Source organism: Ochlerotatus camptorhynchus, unplaced genomic scaffold (assembly GCF_037179485.1).
Source record: "Ochlerotatus camptorhynchus isolate MF236.1 unplaced genomic scaffold, CSIRO-AGI_Acam_v1.1 ptg000315l, whole genome shotgun sequence".
NCBI classification, from domain to species: domain Eukaryota; kingdom Metazoa; phylum Arthropoda; class Insecta; order Diptera; family Culicidae; genus Ochlerotatus; species Ochlerotatus camptorhynchus.
The window spans coordinates 538,341-559,026 of record NW_027040803.1 but is presented as its reverse complement, the minus strand read 5'-3'; the positions used below and the strand labels follow the sequence as shown (position 1 = coordinate 559,026).

The 20,686-nt window shown below is 37.9% G+C and overlaps 1 protein-coding gene across 3 annotated transcripts in view; it reads right to left on the bottom strand.

The window, feature by feature from the left end:
- The window catches only part of Btk29A (tyrosine-protein kinase Btk29A), a 362,292-nt gene that overhangs the window by 90,567 nt on the left and 251,039 nt on the right, over positions 1 to 20,686 (bottom strand). The window contains exon 1 of one of the 3 annotated variants that reach the window (XM_065229509.1): positions 17,457 to 17,614. The exons of the other annotated variants lie outside the window; for them this stretch is intronic. Coding sequence (XP_065085581.1) covers positions 17,457 to 17,484 — 28 coding nt within the window. The 5' untranslated portion in view covers positions 17,485 to 17,614. Of the gene's footprint in view, positions 1 to 17,456; positions 17,615 to 20,686 lie in introns of those variants that run through there. 3 annotated transcript variants of the gene reach the window in all.

Here is a 20,686-nt window from a genome sequence, read left to right as displayed (position 1 = left end):
AAAGTCCAGCATCTTCAATATTTCCTTTTAAGGACCATGCACTTAACATCTGAAATTGAAACGAAAAAAATCAATTTGCAATATTGCTGACTGATTAAATTCTAAAAACAATAAGACGGGAAACTGAAGAAAATTATGCAGCAAATAGAGCAAGACATTCATTAGATAAAGGATCACTCTGTTTTAATGGTTTATTCTGAAATTCTGGTGTTAAAAATTGTTCCTATGGTATGGTTAATTAATTTATCCCAGTTCTCTCGTTGAATTCCCGGGTTTTTCCCAGTTACTTTTCAAATTCCCAGATATTTCCCGGTTTACTGGCCACCCTAAATTCAGAATAAACCAACAATGCAGCGCTAGTGTCCATGTTTCAGTATAACCTTTAACTATTTTAAGAAAGCTTAACAAAATGAATAACAACATATCTAAAATGTTTCTTCTCAGCAGGGTGCCAACTGAATTTAAATTTTAAGATTCCAGGATTTTCCTCTGTTTTCTCCTGGTCAATTATTCGAAAATTTCCCGGTTTTATAAATCTTGTTTTTTTGCAAATAATTGGATTTTTTTGTATGAATATTCAAATGCTGCGATCAGTTCAAATTTTCACAGAAAAATATTCAAATTACAACAGGAAATTATTGAAATTTCTCCAAGAGAACGATCAAATTCCACAGGAAAATGTTCAATATTCCATAAAAAAATGATCAAATTTCCACAGGAAAATGATCAAATTTTTACAGGAATTTTTTGAAATTTCCACAGGGAATTGTTTAAATTTACACAAGCAATGGTTCGAATCGCTAGAGAAAATGGTTCAAATTTCCACATGAAATTGTTCAAATTTCCACAGGAAATCGTTCGAATTTCCACAAGAGAAGTTCAGGGAACTTCACAAAAGTACTTCACAAGATAAGTTCAACGAACTTCACAAGCGAAATTCAGCGAACTTCACAGGAGAAATTCAGCGAACTTCACAATAGAAGTTCAGTGAACTTCACCAGAGAAGTTCAAGGATCTTTACAAGAGAAGTTCAGGGAACTTCACGAGAGAAGTTCAACGAAATCCACAAGAGAGGTTCAGTGAACTTCACAAGAGAAATTCAGCGAACTTCACAAGAGAAATTCAGCGAACTTCACTAGAGAAGTTCAGTGAACTTCACCAGAGAAGTTCAAGGAACTTCACAAGAGAAGTTCAGGGAACTTCACAAGAGAAGTTCAACGAAATCCATAAGAGAGGTTCAGTCAACTTCACAAGAGAAATTCAGTGAACTTCACAAGAGAAGTTCAAGGAACTTCACAAGAGAAGTTCAGAGAACTTCACAAGAGAAGTTCAAGGAACTTCACAAGAGAAGTTCATTGAACTGCACAAGAGAAGTTCAAGGAACTTCACAAGAGAAGTTAAGGGAACTTCACAAGAGAAATTCAGTGAACTTCACAAGAGAAGTTCAGTGAACTTCACAAGAGAGGTTCAGTGAACTTCACAAGAGAAGTTCAGGGAACTTCACAAGAGAAATTCATCGAAATCCTCAAGAGAAGTTCATCGAACAAGAGTTCATCGAACAAGAGAAGTTCATCGAACAAGAGAAGTTCATCGAACTTCACAAGAGAAGTTAAGGAAACTTCACAAGAGAAATTCAGGAAACTTCACAAGATATAGTTTAACGAACTTCACAAGAGAAATTCAGCGAACTTCAGAAGATAAATTCAACGGACTTAACAAGAGATGTTAAGGGAAATTCACAAGAGAAAGTCAGGGAGCTCCACAAGAGAAGTTCAGGGAAGTTCACAAGAGAATTTAAGAGAACTCCACAAGAGAAGTTCATCGAACTCCTCAAGATAAGTTCAGTGAACTCCACAAGAGAAGTTCAAGGAACTTCACAAGAGAAGTTAAGGGAACTTCACAAGAGAAGTTCAGCGAACTCCACAAGAAAAGTTCAACGAACTTCACAAGAGAAATTCAGGAAACTTCACAAGATAAGTTCAACGAGCTTCACAAGATAAATTCAACGAACTTCACAAGAGAAATTCAGCGAACTTCACACGAGAAAAGCAGGGAGCTCAACAAGAGAAGTACAGGGAAGTTCACAAGAGAAATTCAATGAACTTCACAAGATAATTTCAGGGAATTTCACAAGAGAAGTTCAGCGAACTCCACCAGAGAAGTTACGAGAACTTTACAAGAGAAGTACAACGAACTCCACAAGAGAAGTTCAACGAACTTCATAAGAGAAATTCAACGAACTTCACAAGACGAGTTCAGGGAACTTCACAAGAGAAGTTCAGGGCTCTTCACAAGAGAAGTTCAGCGAACTCCACAAGAGAAGTTCTGGGAACTACGCTAGGATATCAGGGAACTTCACAAGAAGTTCAAACAATGTCAGAAAAGTGCAGCAAACTTCAAAGAAAAGTTCAATACAGAATTTTAGGCAACTTCAGGAAAGATTCCGAAGAACCCCTGGAATCTTCAGAAGAAATATTCAAGCCCTTCAGAGGAGAAGTTCAGAGAAACATAAAGGAAATGATCAAGGAAAATTTTAAATTTTTCTTAAAAATGTAATCCATTAGTAACTTAACCCGTTTTACCTGGCAAAACATAAAACAATTAAAATTTTGTTTTCAGCAAAATTGTAAGTTCAGATTAATTATAAAGGGTTATTAATGATAAGATTTTAAAAATAATTCTGTGTTTTGATGATTCTGAATAAATGTATGAATACACATTTTCGTATAAATTATTCTAAAAAGTTCCCCAAAATCCAGTTTATTGAATTCATAATGATGGATCCTTAAGGTGAAAGTTAATGGAATCCCTCCACTTCACAAGCAATGATTGCGCCTTCCAGAAGTCATACAGAAGTGAAAATTAAATGAGACACTTGAATCTCTGCAGCAGCCATGTATATTCATTTTCCATTAATCAAATCGCCAGATGTGTACTCGTGAAATTGCGAAGTGGTAAAAAAACAAATCTATTGAAAATAGATTCCGTCAATAGTTCCTTTAGCCACAGACAAACAAACGTAACTCTTTGAAAAAGTTTTTCTTGAAAACATAGTATCTCAAAACATAAGACCTCACTAAACAAACAGACCTTACGCTTCTCGCGGAAAACAAGCTTGCTCGCTAACTCGCAAACAATGTTGCATAAAAGTTCCATAGAATGTATAGAAACGTCAAAGTGATCCGATGTCAGCGCTGCGGTGAGTAGTTTACGGAACTGATAATATTCAAATCAACCGTTAAATGCGTGAACGAAGATACACAATTAAGTGGTACGTCTGTTTGTCTGTGCTTTAACCCTCTACTGCCCAATTTTTTTATTCTGTGTGATTTTTTTGATGCAATATGGAGTAATTGTGGAAATTATTTTGATCTACATCATTTACGTTCGTTGGAGTAGTTTTTATAAAACAAATTGTTTTGAATTTGTTCAATTTTCTCACGATCTTTCAAATTTAACCAAACTTGGTCAGTTGAAACTAGAACCCACGAGCAAATTTAGGCCCGAATATCTGAAAAATCTGATCAAATATCAAATGTTATAACGATTTAATTTTCTTTTTGAAAATAAGAGCATTTTTCAATACAATAATTGTATTACTGAAAATCAATGTTCAACAAAACTTGACAGCATAATGTTGTAACCAATTAATTCCAAAAGTTCATGTAAATGGTAGATAAAAAATGTATCTTACCAGTCATTGGCACAACATTTGTTAAAAAGAAACGATTTTTTCTCCAGTTCTTTAAATATTCCCCTCCAAAAGACGGGGTTGGGAAATATAGGGTCAAGTGTTTTAAGTAGAATTAGAAGGTATTGCGACTTTTACTCTTACATTAAATTATAATTTTTACTACATCTATCATTCAGGAAAAAATATATGTATTTTTTAGAAGAAGCATTTTAACATATTTTAAGTGAATAAGCGTGAATCCAATTATAGGGAAATTCATTAACTCGTACAAGCAGCTCGAATGCTAAAAGATAGCTGACGAAGTGTTTATTCTACCAAGCAGATGCACACAGACTCGAAATTGACAGCAGTAGAACAAAGCAGGCGGGAAACTGAAGGAATATGAAAAACGTTCTCAATGAATGCAAACTCGAAAATGATAGATTGAAGACTGGACGATATATTTACATAATAACAACGAAAGGGGTTCAGATTCTATTCATTTTGAATAATTGTATTTGCTTAAACATTATATCTACTTAGCTCCATATCAATACCAATATTACAATTATGTTTATGTGTATGGAGATAGGATGCAAAGGGTCGGTTCGTTCTACAAAGCTACCTGTTACAAATAAATGTACTAGAAAACGATTCATTAATTAGTTACGGCTGTCAATTTTTTGCTTTATTCTATGATCATCAAATCACACGTTTCATTGATTCGTTAAAGAACATGACAATAACGATAAATACTCAATATATTTCCAGAACCATTGCATTTGGTATCTTGTTTTCATCTTGTGCAAATTTGCGTTAAAGTTTTGATCCTAACGAAATAAATAGTTGTAATCTGCCTAAATGTATAAATGATGACATGATTTATTAAAACATGTGCCACCTATGTTAGATTCAAAATTAATTGCAATTTCGATTTTCCCCGTTTCTCCTGATTAAAATAAAATCCCAACTTTTTCCTTCATTTCCTGGTTGACTTGCCACCCTGTATTATCATTATCGGTACAATATATACATGTGGAGCTCAAGCATTTGAGATTAGCAAATCTGTTTTCTAAAAGAAAGGAAGAATTGTTCCAAAGAACTAGTTCTTTTCAGTGAACTGAACGACTCGGAATCATTCAGTGAATAGATAAATGTTGCCCATCTTTAGTTTAAAATACTAAACTGCTAAGGTACCAACAATGCAAAAACACTTAGATATAAAATACCAAATAAGGATGGAATGTTAAAGCAGTGGCTGTGATCCTCTAGGTTGAAACATTAATGAACATTGATTTGAATTTGAAACAAATAAAGAGTTGAGAAAAATCTTACTACCATCATTCCTTCCAGTCGATAAAAGATGATCGCTCTTACCTGGAAATAGATAAAATAAAATAAATCTCAAATTAGTAAAATGATTCGTAACACAGTTTCAATTTCTTAGCAAATCATCACACAATCGTGTTTCAAAATATCAGATCCATTCAACAGTCAGAAACCACCACTGATCCCGAAACAAAAAAACATCAATAGGTACACATTGTTTTTGTCGTTCGCCGGGTTCAAAACTGGGCCCATTCATCAGCGGACCCAGTGTTTATTCTCTTTCCATGTCACACGGCCACCTAGCCTCAACAAACGCAAAACTTTCCCACACAGTACAGTATCGTGTAAGATCGCCGCAGTCGCTTGCTGTCAAATGTCAACCTGTCTTCCATTAGCTTCGGTTACGACCTTTTTTATATTCTCTCTAAACAGTTCTTCGTCAACATTTTAAAAGGGCGAAATTTCTTTTGAAAACAATGGCTTTGGCCGTCGATTTTTCGGAAATAAAAGCTCACTCATGCGAAGTAACGATCACCTTCCGGTAGAGGAATGTTTCCTCTACCAGCTGGCATCGTTAGTGAGCTTTTATTTGCGAGAAATCGGCGGTTGAAGTCATTGTTGGCAAAAGCAGTTTCGCCCCAATGAAATGTTGGCACCGAGTTGCCAATCAGATAGATAGCCACAGCATACAGGCCGAGGTGCAACCACAATGGACACACTATACCTCTAGACAGACACAGCAAGAGCGTCAGCGAAACCCTGAGCAAAAACAATGGAGACACTCTGACGGTGTCTCTACCATCAACAAAAGAAGTTTTCAATTACTCCTATGCATGTAGTTATAAGCCTAAATAGACTGTTGAATTACTTCACCATCATCATAGAAAGGAGTGCCAGCGCAACAACGACTACGACGATGGTTCTCTCCGTGTGTCCTCATCAACCTGCTCGATGCAATGAAATCGAGTACCAACCCCCGCACTGTCACCCTCTCTCTGCAAGATTCAACCCGATTTGGACACATAGCCTCTAAAGATTCTCTCTCTCTCTTTCTCTCATTCTTGGGTGGCTGCCTAACTATGCCAAGAATGGAAATCGAAATCACGAACTAACCTTTTGTTTCGGATCTCCTATTCGTCCGTCGAGCCGATCGTCTCCACCGGTTCGATCTAGGTGTGCAATGCAACACAAATAGAGGTTTACCGAGGAGTTCTCTAAGTATGAAATTGCACTACATGTACAGCAATCAGGCGCCCATCGTGTGCACAGGTGAGACGATCTCCATCCAAGTTTCATCATCACCATCGAACTGCGGTGTTCAATCTAAAATCGAAGATCGCACGACAAGGGGTTCGTTAGAAACTTGATCCGCAAACAAAAGAAACCACAGCGGTGGACCCCTCGGTTCGTCGTAGCATTGAAACGACCCCTTTGAGCGAGCCCATCATACCTTCTCCGTATCTGATGGCATGTTTGACTCTGCGAACGACGACGATGCTGATGCTGATGATGATGAGAATCGATTGAATTCGCATCTTACTGTTGACGGGAGTTTCACTTTCAATCGAATGTGCCCAGCACCGTACCAGGCGGCGCAGTCAGAGGTCATCTATCCACGGGCTAGGGAATGAAGAGGGGGGGGGGGAGAAGGGTCGATTCGTGCAAAATAATTGCCTGTCCCCGATCCGAGTGCGCACGTATAGAGAGAACCACATTGGTGACCTACATTCTCCCTGTGTCTCTCTCTCGCTGTCTCGATTCGAGAATTGAAGTAACGACGCACGACGTGCAACGACGGTGGAGAATTGTGCCGCATCAGCGCGGGCAGCCTTCACGATGTGATCAATTCACACCATGCTCGTCAGAGGGACACCGTACCTCTAGATCAAACGATTGTTGTGCGTCGTTTCTTTCCCGACGAGTCCAGACTCGGAAATCCGTGGACATAAATGTCAATGTCTCTCGTCGTTGCGGGGTTTTGGCGGTATGCTGCAGTTCAATGAAGGCTGCAAAGAGGTGTCAAGTTGATGAGCGTTGTTACACATGGGTGTACGTTTATAATACCCTGCCAGCTGCACTCCGAGACCGAGACAGGTCAACCAGTCAGCCAAATGGAAGCCATATCATGTTCCTTTGTATTTGCGTGCTAACCAAAGAGGTTAAGCGAACGTAGTCCTCGCTGCCTCGAAACTGCTTGTACGGAAGAAACCGATACCCAGCGGAGCTACGACCACACACTGATGGTGTGGTGTGTGATATAAAAGTGATTGCGAGTAATTAGGCTAATTAATCGAAGCCTAATTAGTCGTTCGAAGATGTGTCTGTATGGTAAACGGGTGTTGACAGGTGTCACAGGCGTTCGTACGATGACGATAAAATTGGCTGCTAAAAAAAAATTTACTTAATGAGCATAGGATTCGGTTTGGCAAGTGTTTCTGATTAGGACATTGAGGCAGTTCAACATTTTACTGCCTTAAGAGGAAGTAGATACGAACGAGATGGTCAGAAACAAAGGAAGTCAATAAGTCTTTGTCCACCCGACCATTAAGCGGTGTCCTCAATTAGGTTTATGTACGAATAGCCCAATTATCTAAATGACCAGTAAGCACTAAACCAAGCCTTTCATGTTCAGACTAGGGGGATTTAACGTTTTAATTAGTGGTTTTTGTTATACAAGAACAATTGTGATGGATTGTTCTTATATCACGAAAACCGCTTATAACACGTTACAACTTCCTATTATAAACATAGCATTAATCAAGCCCTATATTCGCATGTAAAACAGTGATTTTATGCTTATCATGAACTTATATAAGACTGATTTAATGCATGCACAGGCATGGTAGGGCTAACAAGCATTTATAGCTAATAGCTATAGGGCTAACAAGCATACTGGTATAGGGCTGCCAATCTGATGATTGTTGTTAGAGATAGAGTGATTTCCCCGTTTTACGTTTGTTGTTGAATAATTATACTTTTTTGTGTAATAAATCTATTACAACTTACTTAAAAATTAACGACATCAAGCTCAAATTTTTACAGAAGGCAGTGTCAATCTAACGTTTTTGTTAGAAATAGAGCAATTTCATCGGTTTACTTTTGTTGTGGAAAAAATTTAATTCAAGATTTTTAACAAAAAGTTAAGTAAAGGTTAAGAAAGGCAGTCTACATATAGGACATTAAAAAACATCTCGGATTGTTGGGTGTAATTAGTAACGTTCAACCTGCTTGCAAACGGGGTGATCGGGTTTAGATTCGAAAAAAACATTCGGCGTGGAAACTAGGTAATTCAAAGCGGAAGCCTGGCCCCTAAGGCTCCCCCATGAGACACGCAAATCTAATCTAATCTAATCTAACACCAACACAGTCAGTTCATGAAAACATCCTGGAAAATGATAGATATACCTCCATCCTTTTTCTTGTCTATTTGGTATATTTTATACATCAGAGATGCGCAAAACATATCAAAACGGCTGCCTACTGTGCAGTATTTAAGGGGCAAGATGATTCAGAAACATCGTGCCTGTTTAAATCAAAGATTTAAACACGATGCTTCAGAATCCAATAAATGGATAAACGTGGACATCTCGTACCGTAAATATAATCTAAAAAAGGTAAATTATGTTCCATTTTCCTCGAGTGGTTGGGACATGAGCACTAACTCTTGTCTTAGCCCTATATGGCTTATGGTTATAGCGCCATTACTCGCTTTCAGAAAAGAAAATGTGAATAATCTAAAAAAAACGGGTCTCTTATCAATCGAATCTACATGAAAAGTTCGCTAAAACTCACAATGACACGCAAACTTTTCCTTTTGTGTGTCTATATTTACCGTAACTAGGGATAGGAAAGGAAATGTTGATGTAGCACTTACTCAACGAGAGGCCACTGAATGAGTGACACCCTCATAAGTACTACGGAGTTGGGGTACGGTATTAGGCCAGGATACGCCTCAACCAGGCGGTACAACCTTAAGAATATGATTGTTTTTTTTTAGGAATTTGATCTTATGCACAGTAAGCAAACGCAGCAGCCGCTAAGCTAGCCGAGTTCCTCAATTTCTTTTCTTAGTACTGTATTAGTGAAATTTATATGGAACATAATGTTACGAGCTAAATAAATAAAAAGGATGGATCTCACCCAAAATAATCCTTGAATCTCCCGAATACAGTTCAGAAAAGTTTCTTGGATCTTGATTTTGGAAAATCGCTACTCGTTGCCAGCCCTCGGAAAGAGATGCATCAAATGCAACAGTCCAGCATCTCTCGATATCACTATAAACCTGCTGGATTCACCCATCGTGATCATCTTGGGATCTTCGTTGCCCCTCAGCTAAGACAGCTCCCAACAAACACCGCTCCTGGATCTTCCTTTTTCACCTATCATCCGCCATGGTCTGATCTATTTCGATCCCGTCCATGAGATTTTGAACAATTGAACAAGCGGAAGTTTGTTAATATGATTAAAATGGTTAAAATCACCAAATCAAAATCAGCAGCAAAATTAAAAACGTGTCAACTTTCCAGCGCGACCTACTTCCCCCCCCCCCATGAGACACCTGAAATCTGATGTCTGTGTTAGGGAATCTGAACTTTATTTATTTATTTTTTTTATCTGTTATAAGCACTGAATAATGCTGATTAATACATTACGTCTCGTTCAAAGGGGAAGGGAGATTCAAGAACATGTGAGAAGCAATGCATTAGGTAAAGGAGAGGGGTAGCACACTTCCATCATAATAAGTTACTGCAAGTTGATTGTGACTGAAATAAGTTACATACAAATAACAACAACTACTCTGTGACAAGTGTGCTGTTAGGGTAATGCATGGCTCTTTAAGGGAATTTTAGCAATACACGGCAAATGAAAAGCTTATTGGCACTAGTAGATCTAAATTGAAACTGATTAAGGTTTTAGATAAGCGTTTTGCATTCTATGGAGCGGAGAAATTTGAACAGTTTCATTAACAAATACAGTACTCTCGCGATTTTGTCAGCACCTTCCAAAATTTTAGACAGGCAAAAATGGGAAACTGACAAAATCGGGAAATTTGTTTCCCATTATTTTTACGATCAAATTGTAGGGTTAGGTATGCGCGCCATGGTATAACATGACCAACAGCATTTATTCACGTGTTTATCAATCTTGTTTGTGTTTCTTGAATCTTGGTATATGTGCCACACATTATGCGTTGACAGAAAATATCAGCTCGAAAACCAGAAATCAATGCAATTGCCTTGTGGGTAAAAGTAAATTTTACAAATTGTATGGAGGAAACCAATGTGATGATATTTTTCCTTATAACATTTTCATGGCATTTACCACCTCTGGTCGGGGCAACACTGAATGGCTTGTACAGGAGGCAGAACAACTTTTTGCCTTTTTCTTAGTTATGGTTTTCTTTAATTTTATTTTTAACTTTATCAAAGTTTTAAAGTTATTTTTAATCAGTGCTACCCAAAATGTCATCATTTACAACAATGCGCATTCAGGTGAAAAACCAGAGATTTTTTTTATAGATTCCATAGATTCATAGATGCAAAAATATTTTTTTCTATTTCACCATGAAAAAAGTTGAACTCTAAACAAAATTGAAAGGTCGATTGCAACGTAATTTTTTTTTTTTCACTTTCCCTAAAGTGGATGTCAGGTGTGAATTTGATGAAATGCGGAATGGTTCAACAACAGTGCCCTTAAGTGCCCGTGAGGTGTAGGCTGTTGTATTTTGTATAGTATTTTATACAACACGTGTGAACTCGAGTTTCGAAAGGTGCTCTTAGGTCAAGGCAATTTTTAATAAAGATTGGCATTAACGGGGGTATAATCTGTTAAATGTAGACAATTTATTATAACAGCCTGCTACATTTGTGATTAAAGTGACAAATTTTACAACAAATGGGAGGCACGTGCCCCCCTTGACTACTACTGATCGGGAATAATGCACTTAAATTAAGAAGATTCATTCAATTGAGCCGCAAAATAAACAACGGCGAACATAGATAGGAGTCCGCATCGTGCTCTCTTGCCCTGCGGATTTATTTGCTTTTTGCTGAAGGAAGTGTTACTACTACCAAACAAATTTAAACAGCACTTTTTAGTGCTCAATATTTCTACCTTGTTCGACTATTATTACTCTTAGATCCTTGTTTGGACCCTACCCGAGGTAATCCTTTTTGGGTATCGATTTGGAAAATTCCTCTTCGATTCGATTCCTTCAGAATCTTATAGTAATCTGCTTGGAAGTCACCATGGCGCCTAAACGAAAAAGAAAAGGGCAATCTCTTGATCCCCCTTCTGATGAAATTATTTTGAGCAATCAATTTGATATGCTCATGAATAGTGAGAATGATCCATAATTCAGAAAAAATTCTAGTAAACTTTTCCGGCTTAATGCCAAGAAGGAAAAGATTCCCCCATTGTGATAACCACTTCCGATTTCCATGCTCTTCGCACGGAACTTTTGGACTTCGTGAACTTTAAGTTTTCACTGCAAATTGGCCATCGCGGTGAATGCCGTGTATTGGCTGAAACCTTGGACGGATTCAAACGTCTTCTCAAGTATCTTACTGACAAGCAACACAAATTTTTCACTTACGCCACCAAAACTGAACGTCTGTTCAAGGTTGTCTTGAAAGGTCTGCCCAGTGGTCAGTATGAGATGAATTGCATGGTCTTAAATTCCATTAAATGTACTGTAGGCACATTTGCGAGAAAGACGACCCAGTTAAACTTTGGCTATTCATTGATGGGCACTCAATTGCAGAGGGAAAACCAGATTAAGGATTTAGGAGTGATTCTTGACGAAAAACTCACGTTCAAGCCGCATTTGTCGTACGTAGTCATGAAAGCCTCTAGAAACCTTGGCTTTATTTTACGGGTAGCAAAAGAGTTCCAAGATGTATACTGCCTGACATCACTAGATTGCCTTAGAGGAATCCCTTTAATCTACCGAGCTACGAGAGCCTCATGATCCAGCTGGATGCTCTCCAAACAGGATGTGAAGTGGCTAAGGCACTTGTCATCACTGATATTCTAACCGACCGTATGGATTGTCCTGCCCTGCTCGGTAACATTAATGCTCAAGCTCGCTCTTGTGCGCTTCGAGGCAACTCTCTTATCAGGATCCCACTCAGGAGAACTAACTATGCGGCGAATTCCGGGATAATCGTCTTCCAACGGACGTTCAACCGAGTCTCCTCAGTTTTTGATTTTGAACACCTGGTTCTTAGTAGAATTTTATGGGGATCGTGAGGAGAATAGCCGGTAAATTTTATGAATAATTCCAAGACAGTATTTTTCCTCCTACCATCTGATATGAAAAAAAAAAGATTTTTTTTAAAATCAGAAGAATATTAAGTAGAGATATGGAACATACATTTCGCATTTCATTATGAGACTCCAGTGGTGTCTTTGACGAATTTCTCTTGACAAAAATGTAGATTTTCAATTTTATTGAATTCACTCATTATCAGTTCTCATACATACGAATCATATGGTTGGAACTAGCAATGGGCGATCTTGGATCAAAACCCAAAAGATCGATTCTTTTGGTTCGATTAATCGATTTTTTAATGAAAGATTTGGCGGAAAAATTCACTGCAGTTTGACGAGAGGTTCAAAGACGTTGACCTGGTGGATACATTAGCTATTGCAACGCTCCTTGATCCTCGTTATAAGACACTATACCTGGAGTCTTCAGCTCACTGTCGGGCAGTTACAATTGTGTCTGAGCAGATCTATAGTACCGGAAGAGTATACGATGATTGCACACATCTTTCCCCCACCAAAACCAACCGGAGGCCAGTGGGATATTCATGACGAAATGGTAAAGAAAGTTATTAATCTACATATGTACGAACATTCACTTCTTATGACATATTATAGGTTCATCAGTCAAAACTGGATAGCCATAGGAGCATATCGGCAGAATCACAAAATTTATTGCATCAGCCTGTTTTCACACGCTCTTTCCATGATGGGAGAAAATCCGTAGTGTATATCACCATGTGAACCCCATTGCTCGAGACTATTTATCAAGAATGGTAACAAGTGTTCCGTCAGAGAGGATATTCTTCAAAACTGGTGAAACTACACTGAATCGATATCGGCTTAATTCAAAACGCATGGCTCAATTAGCTTTCTTGGGATCCCTCTCGGATGAGTTTGTTGGGATATCTGAATTAAGTACTTTCCGTACTTACCTGTTTTTACACTCCAACCATCTAATCGTTTTGTTTCGTATGTTAATCTTTCGTTTTTTAAATCGTTTATTTAATACCAATAAAACAAATATCATAACTTGTTAAATCACTTACCTAGGCAAAAACTTCCACATGTCAAATGAAATCAAAATAGTCATTTACTATATTCTCACGTAGACCATCCGATAAAGACTTCGATCCGTGGTACACGGTAAAGACCGTAAAGCATGGAGGTGGTAGCATCATGGTTTGGGGCTGTTTTTCTTGGTATGGTATGATATTGGCATTTTCCGCATTTATTCCATCATGACCAGATTTGAATACAAATAAATCATGGAGGAGATAATGCTCCCTTATGCAGAAGAGAACATGCCTCTTATATGGCATTTTCAGCAAGACAACGATCCGAAATACACTTCTAAGTATGTAAAGGAATGGTTTCGTGCACTTTCGTCGGTTATTTCATGGCCTAGCCAATCTCTTGACATCATCCCATCGAAAATGCATGGAAAGAGCTTAAAAGAAAGTTATCTGGTCAAGCATTTTCAAATAAGGATCAACTATGGACCACAGTTCAAAAAGAGTGGTATGCTATAACAAAGGAAACTTTTCAGTGCTTGGTTGAGTCAATGCCAAAAAGATTGAACAAGGTTCTAATTAACAATGGAGGGCACAGCGGGTACTAAGCGTCATTAGTCGAATAAAACTCATACGATTATTTTCAAGCTATCCATACTATAATGTTATGCAACACACCTATTTCACTGACCAGGCATATTTTATATATGATTCTAATGAGTGAGTTATTCAATGTTTTGGCTTTAAGCTTTCTTGTGCAATTACTTTATTTTTAATACACTATCAAATGCTTAATGATCGATTCAAAAAGATCGATTCAAAATGATTGAGTAAATCGTTGAATCTATTATTTAAAAAAAAAAGAATCGATTCACTAAGACCGATTCTTACCTCAAGATCGCCCAATGCTAGTTGAAACGACAATATAGAGATTGCTGACGTTTATCGTACGCACACTACGTCACGTATACATATACGCAAAATGATTTCATCGGGGAAAAAAAAATTCATAGCGAAAATTTTCCCGATGAAAACAAATCACTGACACAATCATACTTTAGCAATCTCTATACAATTAGACGTCAAATAGTCTATTTTTTAAATGTGGTAGAATGTTTCCAATGTTATAAATTTTAATTTTCTGTGATTTAAAAAAATTGTCTACATTTAGACGCAACTGTATTAAAAACAAGAATGTTTTCCACAATATCCGCTGGAAATACATTTCGTACAGGGATAAAGGGAACTTAAATTTAATGAGAATATCTCATAGAAAGTCACTCGAAGTCCATTTGAGGAGTTCATCAATTTCACCCAATGTCTAAATTTAAAAAATGTGCACAAACTTAAGCAAATACTCACTATAACAAGTAACCATGCGGAACGACAGCATTATCATAGCCTGCTGGTTTTAATCCCATATTGTTGTTTATTTATTTTTGAGGGATTTTAACCTTTAAGGTCATTCATCCCTATTTTAATCCCATGAGTTTGTCAATTTTCACTAATGTAAGAAATAATCTCCATACTTTCGTTTTATTTGATCAATTTGCCCCCGAATAACGGTATTCAATTTAGAGTTGCGTTTTTCTCTTTGGTTTTGTTCAATGGCTTATAAAAAAATATAAATAAAAAAAAAGCATTGATGCCTTCATTTAGCATCAATGTAGACGTCAATTCTTCAAAATCAATCTTCTTGAGAACATTACTTTCGATGTTCAGTAATCAAAAAGAACTCAGCCTTTCATCAACTATCAATGTCTTCAATGACCATCATTTGCAATTAATCTAATCTAATTCCCAGACAACCAGAATGCACGTATATTCAGAATTGTTTTCGTGATATATAAACATATATACAAACAAACAATTCGTATAGAATGCAAATAAATGGCTTATACGTACAAAAGTGGAGGCCATATACGTGCATATTTTAATTTAATTTTAAACGAGTTGATTTAACATCATATACGATTTCATCTGTAATAACAAATTCAGTTTGAAAAGTCTTACGATGTAATCCGATTTAATTTGTGATACAGTACGACGGAAAAATAAGTCATCGCATATAGGTCGGAAATTTTCATTCTATACGATTTAACTTAAACATAATGCGAGGTATGCCATTCTTATATGCGATTTTGACATATACTGTAGCAATTTACGATACTGTCTGTACATTGTTATACGACTTCTGGTTGTCTGGGTTGGCTGAAAGATCATTTACATCAACTGAAAACATTTGATGACTTTATCATTGAACGTAAAATGAACATTATTTGATTTAGCAGAAAAAAAGGATTGGATAGGATAGCAATTTCCCCCATTGTTCCTCCCCAATTCCGGCCCAGGAAGAATTCAGATGAAATTATTAAAGGGTTTTAGACCGAGAAAAGAAAGGACAACTATCCGCGAAGGTGGCCACAGGTCGTCCGAGGTCAGCTCGGGTTTCGAGGGTTATCGCTGCTATCAAAAGGAAGATTCGGGTGAATCCAGTGCGTTCAATAAGGAAAATGGAAAAGGAACACGGGATCAGTGACTATACGGCACGGAAGATCGTAAAGGAAGCATCCGGGAGCTACGAGTCGAACGATGCAAGAAAATCTTGAACTTCCGCGAAAAAATCGGTAATCCTGTTCACCGACGAGAGCATGTTTACCGTCGATCCCGTATCAAATTCCAGAACCGACCGGTATATTAGTTCTCTACCGGTAAAAGACGTGGCTGACGAGCACAAGAACGTGTATCTGTCCAAGCATCCTGCTAGCGTTATGGTGTTTGGATTGGTGGCTTCCGATGGCAAAAAAAATGGACCCGGTTTTCATTCCAGAAGGCGACAAGGTCAACACGGAGGTTTACATCGGGATTTTAAGTAAGTATGTTCTTCCGTGGATCAAAGAACAGTACGGTCCGAAGCCAAATGTTGTATTTCAACAAGATGGGGCTCCGTGCCACACCTCGAACCGCACTCAGAACTGGTTGCAGGAACATCTTCCGTTCTGGGCGAAGGATATGTGGCCGCCATCCAGCCTCGATCTTAATCCACTGGATTACTCAATATGGCGGGTCATGAAGACCAAGGCCTGTTCTAAACGCCACCCGAGTCATGTGAATGTGTTGTGAATTTGATGCAATAGATGCAGTAGATGTAGTAGATGAGTTGATCCCCGAATGTAGATCTTTTAAATGCCTGCCAAAAGCTACTAAAGCTTTTCGTTCCCAAACACAGTTTGGACTTAAAAGCAAAACAAGATGATCATGTGTATCCACAACCACAGGTAATCGGTAGCAAGTTAGCCAGAAGACCTCGGATGGAACTTCAAGGCATGTGTACAAGAAGGTTAAGGCCAAAGTGCAAGCACAAGTACACGAACAAATATCTTAACGACCATGAAAATGCCTTTCAGAGGACTGCCAGCGAAAGTCGATTGAATGTCATTGAGCACCTTGAGTTAATCTCAGTTATAGTAATCTATGAAATACAACTCAAACCACCCCGAGAATCAGGCCATGTCCCAAAAACCTTAGGTCCAGACAAGTCTATAGACCAGCCAGGCTCAAAGAAGATTAATAGCCAATCTAGCGAAAAAATGGTGCTCCAGTATAGGAATAAAGGGAAAAATGTACAGGTCAATGGTCTGAGGCAAGTGTAGTTAACTTCAGAGGATCATGAACGTAGAACATTCTTAAAGATACTCACACCACTGACGTCTGATTTTTCATATCGAAGAATGACACAAATATCGATTACTCGGTTGTTAGTAAACCAATTATGGACGTTGACCTGAAATCTCTCCAGTTCCTAAAAAAATATGTGTATCTACTAGATCTGGAGATGTATAGACCATTTTTTTCTCTCTCTGAAAAACATTGGCACGTGACACACGAAATCAAGCTAATTAAAAAAAATGAATATGATTTAGTAGTACAGATTCCACCAAGCATTAGTTCTGCTACGGTGGTCGGCATCATGGTCTTTTGGAATCCAGTTTGGAAGGTATATTTTCTACTCTCTGAACAATCATGGACGTTCGACAAATCAGTTCAGGTTTATTTTCAATTATGAGTCACAACCACGCCGATCGGAGAGCTCCACGAATCGAGCCTCATCATCCTTAATCGGCGTTTACCCTGGTATAAACTTCTTAAGCGACAACAATACAAACAATATTTACCAGTTCTCCTAGCAGACAGTAGCATCATTGCACCTTGGAAGCAATTGCCAAGCTTGGTGGCTTCACGACAGCCCCTCCCGATGAATACCCTTAAAACACCGATTCAGCAGCGATAATCCACTGGCTCGCGCACGATGTACTTTAGTGGTTGCTATTAAAGGTTGTTTTCTATTGTTGTTATTGATGTTGTTGCTGCTTCACTTCAACCTGAACCCCCATACAACACTCGTTCGTACGTTGGAACACCCTGCCGACTTGATCCGAATTACTTTACAAGGAAGTAATAAGCACTTTTCGAACACAAACCACCATTTCTTCTCTCACACTTGCTCGGTGTAGTTTCACTTCATTTATCACAACAATCACCGACAATCAACCTAGGTTTGTGGAGGTATAAAATTGATTAGGCTTCCACTGGCTGGAAAGTATTGCTCTCTTGATCGTCAATTATGTTTCTTCGCTTCTTGCCTCTATCTTGAGGGGTAACAATAAAAGGGTAAAAACATAAATTCAACACAAGTCACTCCATCGGATCCCAGCCCGGGACGTGGCTAATACACTGTGCAGTTTAGAGATAATTGAGGAAACAAACAGTCGAGCATCAAGTTGTTTCACTTGGCGCCACCGCCACACTGCGACATACACCGAGGGTCACCACAAACACTCACACACAAACATACACCTATTGCTGCAGCACCTTTCACTTCCAAACAAGCCAAGCGCTTCAAGAACGAACAGCAACCACGAGAGCACGTAATGTAGAACTTGTTCCGAAAATCTGGCCACAGCCACCACCGTTGCGGATCGATCACGGCCACTCGATGGGATCGCTCGTTCGAGACTACTTTCGCTTTCGCAAAACTCCGTGCACGACTCACTCTGCGCCACACTCACTTCGACCACCCCACAAAGCCCGCCGCAATTGAAGAGGCCACCAGCCCGAGGAAAATTTTGTTTCTCGAAAAAAAAATCGAGCCAAATTGTGGGCTACTTCACTGCTGCTGCTGGTTACTATTACAACCAAACGCGGGGAGACTCATAACCAAACTCACGATGTGGAGCGTCCGCACGATCCGGAACGTTGTTCACCAATGTAAATATGATATTTTTCTACGGTTGTTTTTTTTTTCCTGAGCAAAGCTAACTCTGCTGCTGGTGCTTCGTGAGCTTCTGTGTACAAACTATTAATTCTATGCAACGAATCGGGGGTGAAGTCAGTGGGTGGTAACGGCGGATCAGAGTCAAGAATCTCGTGATTTTTTTGTCAGTCAAATAAGAATTGGAATTCAATGAATTTATCGCAAATTGTTCATCAAGTACGGTAAATGTTGTTGATCCAGGTAAATTGATGATGAAAGAAAATGGAAAATGAAAAAAATGATCAAGGCGAATTATTTATCAAACCTAAGTGTTGAAGATTATTTTTGATCAAGGTAAATTGATGAACGATGTAAATAGAAATCAAGGGTATCTTATGGAAAATTGTTGATCATAGCAAATCAATGATCATCTTCATCTTCTATATCGCATTTCATGCTTATTGCTTATCGAATATTAGCTTATTGCGAGCTCTTAACTTAGTGTTCTAGATGCCTCTATGCCCAGGGAAGTCGAGACATTTTCCAACCCGAAAAATTCCTACACCGAACCGGGAATCGAACCCAGCCACCTCCAGCATGGTCTATCTTTGTAGTTGCGCCTTTAGCGACTGAGCTAAGGGAGATGAAAGTATATAGCCGATCAAGACAAATTGTTGATCAAGGCTTATTGTTGATCAAGGTTTATTATTAATAAAGGTAAAGCTCAAATAAATACAAGTACAAGTACAATAAATTTTTGAATTGTTGATCATAATTTTTTTTACAGACTATGGATTGAGTCTAATCATTTATCAAGAGAAATTGTGGATCAAGGCAGATCATTGACTAAGAGAAGTTGATGATCAAGGCAAATCATTGATGATGTTAAGTTGTTGAACAAGGTTCATCAAAGCTGACCAAAGAAAATTTGTGATCATAGAAAACGCTCGATCCAACAAGATTGTCGATCATGGGTTTAAGAAAAATTGTTGATCAAGGAAGATTGATGATCAAGTAGATGTTACTAGATTTTCTAAATTTGATCCGCAAAATCCACGATTTCCCAATAGAAATGCCCGACATCGAATACTAATCCTCGACAAATAAAAAACTGTTTTCATTGCTTTAAAACACAGCTTTTTGCTTATAGTCTATTAGCTTTCAGCCTGCTCTTAACTTAGTGTTATTTGAAGTATTTCCACATTTCAATTGGGAGCTATCTATGACTGTACCATTCTATACCAAAGGAAGTAGAGAAATAGTCCAACAACAAAAATAGACCGGAAGAGAATCAAACCCAGCCGCCTCCAGCATGGACTCGCTTTGTAGCTGCACCTTTACCGTATACTTTTATACTGTATATCCTTTGATTTTTTTTTTAAAATAACAATGCACAGTGGTCCAGAATGCAGATTTAGGAAGGATATTTTATGAGCCTGAAATTGAAACTTTAGACTAAAATTCTCTTCTACAACGTTGTTCCTTATAGTTAGGTCCTAATTTTTATGACAATGAATTCTAGGGTGGTTCTTATTATCATTGAAATAAAATATCTAATTTTTTTTTGTTTGAAAAAATTAAGGTATACATTATTTGGCAAAGTTATAGCTGACCTAATTTAACACAACTTTGTAAAAGAAAAACTTTTTTGGACCACTTAAATTGATCGATTTAGAGCTATTTTCTTGAATTGAGTTAGGGTGCCTCTAAAAAAACAGTTGTTTTGCTCTAGGTTTCTTATTTCAAATTTCTCAGCAGAGATGTCTTCAAATAACTTTTAGATCTTTTGAAGGCGCAAACTTTTGCTGCCAGAGCTTGTCGATATCTTTCGTCGATCAAGAGTTATTGACGTTTTTCTACAAAAAAATTGACCCCTTTTCAAGTGTTAATATCTCTGGTTGGGGCAAACAAAAAAATGTTTTACGGCATTAGAGGTATGTTTATTTTTAAACTCGTATGAAATCAATTAGAATTTATTCACATTTTTGCTACATTTGGGTATATCTTTATTCATTAGAAGAAATACAGACAACAACATTTGATATAAAACATTCATCTTAAAGAGCTTTAAAAGTCTCTGATGACTTTAAGGAGAATTTTGAAATAAAAAGTTAGTGCTAAAAAACATTTTTTTTCCAGGAACACCCTAAG